General features: G+C 37.1%; 1 protein-coding gene across 1 annotated transcript in view; it reads right to left on the bottom strand.

Annotated features, from left to right (window-relative positions):
• galnt9 (polypeptide N-acetylgalactosaminyltransferase 9) overlaps nucleotides 1-7,659 on the bottom strand; it is a gene marked incomplete at its 5' end in the record, with an annotated part of 262,491 nt that overhangs the window by 9,269 nt on the left and 245,563 nt on the right. Inside the window, 1 exon segment of the mRNA XM_084307545.1 lies at nucleotides 92-187. Within this exon segment, the coding sequence (XP_084163671.1) occupies nucleotides 92-187 (96 nt within the window).

Here is a 7,659-nt window from a genome sequence, read left to right as displayed (position 1 = left end):
GGGTCCAACACGCCTACCAAACCGTGACAGATCATCACTTTTGATTGATGCAACACGACTGTGAATAACATGCTGATAGAACCAGTCTGACCTGGGAGGACATGCCGTGACAGGGGTAGAGGATGGCCTTGTCGTCGTCCTCGGAGCCCTGGTCCAGGCAGTAGCCGCTGGCCTTGCTGTTCCTCACCTGGAGAGAGCACACCGGACAAGAAGCAGGTCACACATGGAGAAGTCGCTCAGTGTATTTGTCTCGAGTTTTGCCCTGTGGCGTGTTGTCCGGGGGGAACAATGCCGTGATCGAAACACTGACGAGTTAAACTGACAAATAATTTCTGTGTTGTTAGGGGATATTTCTTTTTATCAATTTCTCTCAAATGAAAGTGGTTACAGTAGGGAGCTAGCGAGTGTTGAGTCTGTTGTTGAGTCTGGTGTTCAGTGTTGAGCAGTGATGCCACAGATTACTTGTAAAAGTAATCCGATTACTGATTATTGATTACTCCTTTAAAAAGTAATCCAAGTTACTTTACTGATTACTTGATTATCAGAGTAACTTAGTTACTTTGAAAGTAACTAGGTTACGAAGTCGTCGTCGTTCCCCCAACCGTTTTTTTTAAACACTTTATTGAAAGTGCATAAATTGTTTTTAACTTGTTTCTCTGCACATAACGTAAATTGTTAAACTAGTGCTTCAGCTTCTGTACCATCAAGTATGGTAAAGCAACAGTCTATGATGCTCACAGCATTAGAGCAGCCAGCCAGTGGTTTTACAAAACCAGTGTATCCATTCACATCTAACAAATGCAGGCTGAACTATTCAATTATATCAACTGTAACTATTAAATTGTTTTTATAAATGTCTCTCTATAAACATACAATCAGTCTGAATGAATGAATGAATGAAAACTTTATTAACAGATTGCAGAATGGGTACAGTACAGTACGGCTCAATACATACAATTGTTAAGGGAATGCAGACCAGAGAAAGACTTTCGTCTTGTTTACATCAGGGTCCCCCATTTTCAATTCGTCTCTCTTTAACATGTAAATTAACTGTAAATCTTGCAAATAAGAGCTTTTGCTCTGCCACCATCAAATATACATTAATCAAAAGGGAAAGAAACTATCTCTCTCTTTTGCTGTTTGGCTGGCCTCCGATTCCTCCTGTACCTAGTCGAAGCGTCGGCTAGTGTTGTGATTCCAGATGCTTTCAATGCAATTGGATGTGCTGTTTTTAGCGGTAGACAGTATTTTGTTTCCTCCGCATATGAACGTGAAGTAGTGACTGACGAGCGTTTTGGGATGGAAGTCTGAACAGAAACTCACACTGGAATTCTCCGACGACGGAGCCCTGCTGTCACACAATTGGCGCATATGTCACATGACGTGCTGTGAAGACCCGCCCTACTCTGCCTCTGATTCGCAGACTGTGGATGGGGAATGTGATTGGACCAAGGCAGAGTCACTCACAGACAGAGTGTCCAGTCACGCCGCGGCCCGCGGGACACATTCTTGTGTAACCCTTTCACTGCCACACTACGTCACTCCCAAAAGAAAAACAGCTCAAAATGTATTTTTGACTGTCGAAAACGAAATAAAATACTGCATTCCGCTTGCATTATGAATTTATGATGAGATAGTAACGAAATAGTAATGCACAGCCACTTGGACAAGTAACTGCAATCAGATTACTGGCTTTTAAAGATTAACGCGTTAGATTACTATTTTCGGGGGAAAGTAATCAGATTACAACAACGCGTTACTTAGTAACGCGTTACCGGCATCACTGGTGTTGAGTGCAGACAGTGGCGCCTACTCATACGTTGTACTTTTGGGAGAAGGAATTGAAGCTGAATGCAAATCAATAGCCTTTGTTTATTTAAAATACCTCTATTCCCATATCAACTGACCTTTCCCTCCTCCACGCACGTCACATTGCCTTCCCTCTACGAGATTCTACGTGGCTCGTGCCAGTGTCTCAATAATGGAATCATCTCAGACAGAACCGAGATAGGCCACACATCATCATGCAGCAGTGACCGCTCCCCAACTCCCTCCCCATCTCTGGCCCAGATGGTGGTGTGTGTGTGTGTGTGTGGTGGTGAGTGGGGGGCTTTGTGGGCTCTGTGTGATTTGAATGTGTATGACTTCATTTCCAGGTCGTGAGATATCTATCATGTGCTGTTGTCAGGGAGGGTTCCGCTCTGCTGATCTGGTCAGCGCGGCGGAGTGCAGCTGCAGCGATGCCCAATGACAAACGAGCCTCACTTCAGCTGCGGCGGCTATGGCAACACAAGGTAACTGTTCCGCGGCTTGTCGGAGATTTGAAATAGTGCCACCTAAATGGGCACCGCACTGAGGAATCCATTAGCTAGGTGGCAGGGCTGAAGGGGGGGGGGGGGGGGGGGGGGGGGCTTTAAGACTAAGGAGAAGGGGGTTGAAGTCATACAGCGTTGATGAATCTAGAGGTTAATCTTGATATATTCTGAGAAAGCATTTGGAGAACATATTGATTTTCCTCTCTTCTCTGTTGCTGGAATCAATGGGAATTAATGGGGGGGGGGGGGCTTTCAATGCACTTCCAAATAGTGTTACTCACGTGTGTTACATTTCTCTCAACCTGTCATAATCCCCCCCCCCCCCAAAGTCGGCATGGAAAACTAATAAGTGTCTAATTAGAACTCATTATAAGGAAATTGCATCTAATCTTGTGTGGCAGTGGTGTGTCGCTATAGCAACAAGATACATTTACCTTTGGCTGACTTCAAAGTGTGCTCTTTGAAGTGGAGTGGGACTGCCGTGTTTATACAGCGTGTACTGTACATTCCAGCCTCCACTGTATGTTTGAACGTTCCCTCACTATGCACATTAACCATTTCCGGTGTACGTTAAGCCGCTGCATAATACCTATGCTGGGCTTTTATGGATGCGTGTGTGTGTGTGTGTGTGTGTGTGTGTGTGTGTGTGTGTGTGTGTGTGTGTGTGTGTGTGTGTGTGTGTGTGTGTGTGTGTGTGTGTGTGTGTGTACTTTTGTAATTCTGGAACTCCAGGTTAAATTCTCAAAACACATCTCCCATGTGAGAGGATACAGCTGAAAGGGTTTGTGTTTTAATGCAGAATGAATGCAGAATGAGGTTGATATGAATCCACCTCCGCTATCATCACTGCTTCTTATGTTTCAGCAAATAATTAAACCAAAAATGTATGAAGTTATTATTACTGAGGAACAAAAAGACTGAGGAACAAAAATATCAGTAGAATGCGTGGCTCATGAATTAATAAGCCCTCGCCAGATAAATCTCCCCTTTTCATCAACTGTGGAATAAAATGTGCCCTATCTATGTATATCCAACGCATTGTCTTTTTTACATCATAGCTCTGTAATAGTATTAATGATTTAAGTGATAGAAAAATGTATATGCAGAGTTGATCTCTGTAATTCTGTTATTGATAAAAAAAAATCCTCACCCGCCGTATGTGATGGTGTTGTTATAGATGTGATGGTGTTGTTATAGATGTGATAGTGTTGTTATAGATGTAATAGTGTTGTTATAGATGTGATAGTGTTGTTATAGATGTGATAGTGTTGTTATAGATGTGATGGTGTTGTTATAGATGTGATAGTGTTGTTATAGATGTGATGGTGTTGTTATAGATGTGATAGTGTTGTTAAAGATGTGATAGTGTTGTTATAGATGTGATAGTGTTATAGATGTGATAGTGGTGTTATAGATGTGATGGTGTTGTTATAGATGTGATGGTGTTGTTATAGATGTAATAGTGTTGGTATAGATGTAATAGTGTTGTTGTAGATGTAATAGTGTTGGTATAGATGTAATAGTGTTGTTGTAGATGTGATGGTGTTGTTATAGATGTGATAGTGTTGTTATAGATGTGATAGTGTTGTTATAGATGTAATAGTGTTGTTATAGATGTGATGGTGTTGTTATAGATGTGATAGTGTTGTTATAGATGTAATAGTGTTGTTGTAGATGTGATGGTGTTGTTATAGATGTGATAGTGTTGTTATAGATGTGATAGTGTTGCTGTAGATGTGATGGTGTTGTTATAGATGTGATAGTGTTGTTATAGATGTGATAGTGTTGTTATAGATGTGATAGTGTTGTTATAGATGTGATAGTGTTGTTATAGATGTGATGGTGTTGTTATAGATGTGATAGTGTTGTTGTAGATGTGATGGTGTTGTTATAGATGTGATAGTGTTGTTATAGATGTGATGGTGTTGTTATAGATGTGATAGTGTTGTTATAGATGTGATAGTGTTGTTATAGATGTGATAGTGTTGTTATAGATGTGATAGTGTTGTTATAGATGTGATAGTGTTGTTATATATGTGATAGTGTTGTTATAGATGTGATGGTGTTGTTATAGATGTGATAGTGTTGTTATAGATGTGATGGTGTTGTTATAGATGTGATAGTGTTGTTATAGATGTGATAGTGTTGTTATAGATGTAATAGTGTTGTTATAGATGTGATGGTGTTGTTATAGATGTAATAGTGTTGTTATAGATGTGATAGTGTTGTTATAGATGTAATAGTGTTGTTATATATGTGATAGTGTTGTTATAGATGTGATGGTGTTGTTATAGATGTGATGGTGTTGTTATAGATATGATAGTGTTGTTATAGATGTGATAGTGTTGTTGTAGATGTGATAGTGTTGTTATAGATGTAATAGTGTTGTTATAGATGTGATAGTGTTGTTATAGATGTAATAGCGTTGTTATAGATGTGATGGTGTTGTTATAGATGTAATAGTGTTGTTATAGATGTGATAGTGTTGTTATAGATGTGATAGTGTTGTTATAGATGTGATGGTGTTGGTATAGATGTGATAGTGTTGTTATAGATGTGATAGTGTTGTTATAGATGTGATAGTGTTGTTATAGATGTGATGGTGTTGTTATAGATGTAATAGTGTTGTTATAGATGTGATAGTGTTGTTATAGATGTGATAGTGTTGTTATAGATGTGATGGTGTTGTTATAGATGTGATAGTGTTGTTATAGATGTGATAGTGTTGTTATAGATGTGATGGTGTTGTTATAGATGTGATAGTGTTGTTATAGATGTGATGGTGTTGTTATAGATGTGATAGTGTTGTTATAGATGTGATAGTGTTGTTATAGATGTGATGGTGTTGTTATAGATGTGATGGTGTTGTTATAGATGTGATAGTGTTGTTATATATGTAATAGTGTTGTTATATATGTGATAGTGTTGTTATAGATGAGATAGTGTTGTTATAGATGTGATGGTGTTGTTATAGATGTGATGGTGTTGTTATAGATGTGATGGTGTTGTTATAGATGTGATGGTGTTGTTATAGATGTAATAGTGTTGTTGTAGATGTGATAGTGTTGTTATAGATGTGATAGTGTTGTTATAGATGTTATACTGTTGTTATAGATGTGATAGTGTTGTTATAGATGTGATAGTGTTGTTATAGATGTGATAGTGTTGTTATAGATGTGATAGTGTTGTTGTAGATGTGATAGTGTTGTTATAGATGTGATAGTGTTGTTATATATGTGATAGTGTTGTTATAGATGTGATAGTGTTGTTATAGATGTGATAGTGTTGTTATAGATGTGATGGTGTTGTTATAGATGTGATAGTGTTGTTATAGATGTGATAGTGTTGTTATAGATGTGATGGTGTTGTTATAGATGTGATAGTGTTGTTATAGATGTGATAGTGTTGTTATAGATGTGATAGTGTTATAGATGTGATAGTGTTGTTATAGATGTGATAGTGTTATAGATGTGATGGTGTTGTTGTAGATGTGATAGTGTTGTTATAGATGTGATAGTGTTGTTATAGATGTGATAGTGTTGTTATAGATGTGATAGTGTTGTTATAGATGTGATAGTGTTGTTATAGATGTAATAGTGTTGTTATAGATGTGATAGTGTTGTTATAGATGTGATGGTGTTGTTATAGATGTGATAGTGTTGTTATAGATGTGATAGTGTTGTTATAGATGTGATAGTGTTGTTATAGATGTGATAGTGTTGTTATAGATGTGATGGTGTTGTTATAGATGTGATGGTGTTGTTATAGATGTGATGGTGTTGTTATAGATGTGATAGTGTTGTTATAGATGTGATAGTGTTGTTATAGATGTGATGGTGTTGTTATAGATGTGATGGTGTTGTTATAGATGTGATAGTGTTGTTATAGATGTGATAGTGTTGTTATAGATGTGATGGTGTTGTTATAGATGTGATGGTGTTGTTATAGATGTGATAGTGTTGTTATAGATGTGATAGTGTTGTTATAGATGTGATAGTGTTGTTATAGATGTGATGGTGTTGTTATAGATGTGATGGTGTTGTTATAGATGTGATGGTGTTGTTATAGATGTGATATTGTTGTTATAGATGTGATGTTGTTATAGATGTGAGAGTTTGGTAATAGATGTGATAGTGTTGTTATAGATGTGATAGTGGTGTTATAGATGTGATAGTGTTGTTATAGATGTGATGGTGTTGTTGTAGATGTGATGGTGTTGTTATAGATGTGATGGTGTTGTTGTAGATGTGATGGTGTTGTTATAGATGTGATGGTGTTGTTATAGATGTGATGGTGTTGTTATAGATGTGATGGTGTTGTTATAGATGTGATAGTGTTGTTATAGATGTGATAGTGTTATAGATGTGATGGTGTTGTTGTAGATGTGATAGTGTTGTTGTAGATGTGATAGTGTTGTTATAGATGTGATGGTGTTGTTATAGATGTGATAGTGTTATAGATGTGATGGTGTTGTTGTAGATGTGATAGTGTTGTTATAGATGTGATAGTGTTGTTATAGATGTGATAGTGTTGTTATAGATGTGATGATGTTGTTATAGATGTGATAGTGTTGTTATAGATGTGATAGTGTTGTTATAGATGTGATAGTGTTGTTATAGATGTGATAGTGTTGTTATAGATGTGATGGTGTTGTTGTAGATGTGATGGTGTTGTTATAGATGTGATGGTGTTGTTATAGATGTGATGGTGTTGTTATAGATGTGATAGTGTTGTTATAGATGTGATAGTGTTGTTATAGATGTGATAGTGTTGTTATAGATGTGATGGTGTTGTTATAGATGTGATAGTGTTGTTATAGATGTGATAGTGTTGTTATAGATGTGATGATGTTGTTATAGATGTGATAGTGTTGTTATAGATGTGATAGTGTTGTTATAGATGTGATGGTGTTGTTATAGATGTGATAGTGTTGTTATAGATGTGATAGTGTTGTTATAGATGTGATGGTGTTGTTGTAGATGTGATGGTGTTGTTATAGATGTGATGGTGTTGTTATAGATGTGATAGTGTTGTTATAGATGTGATAGTGTTGTTATAGATGTGATAGTGTTGTTATAGATGTGATAGTGTTGTTATAGATGTGATAGTGTTGTTATAGATGTGATGGTGTTGTTATAGATGTGATAGTGTTGTTATATATGTGATGGTGTTGTTATAGATGTGATAGTGTTGTTATAGATGTGATAGTGTTGTTATAGATGTGATAGTGTTGTTGTAGATGTGATGGTGTTGTTATAGATGTGATGGTGTTGTTATAGATGTGATGGTGTTGTTGTAGATGTGATAGTGTTGTTATAGATGTGATAGTGTTGTTATATATGTG

The sequence above is a fragment of the Notolepis coatsorum genome (assembly GCF_963971535.1).
Source record: "Notolepis coatsorum genome assembly, chromosome: 2".
NCBI lineage: Eukaryota > Metazoa > Chordata > Actinopteri > Aulopiformes > Paralepididae > Notolepis > Notolepis coatsorum.
The sequence above is the reverse complement of the archived record's forward strand: the minus strand, read 5'-3'. Positions and strand labels throughout refer to the sequence as shown.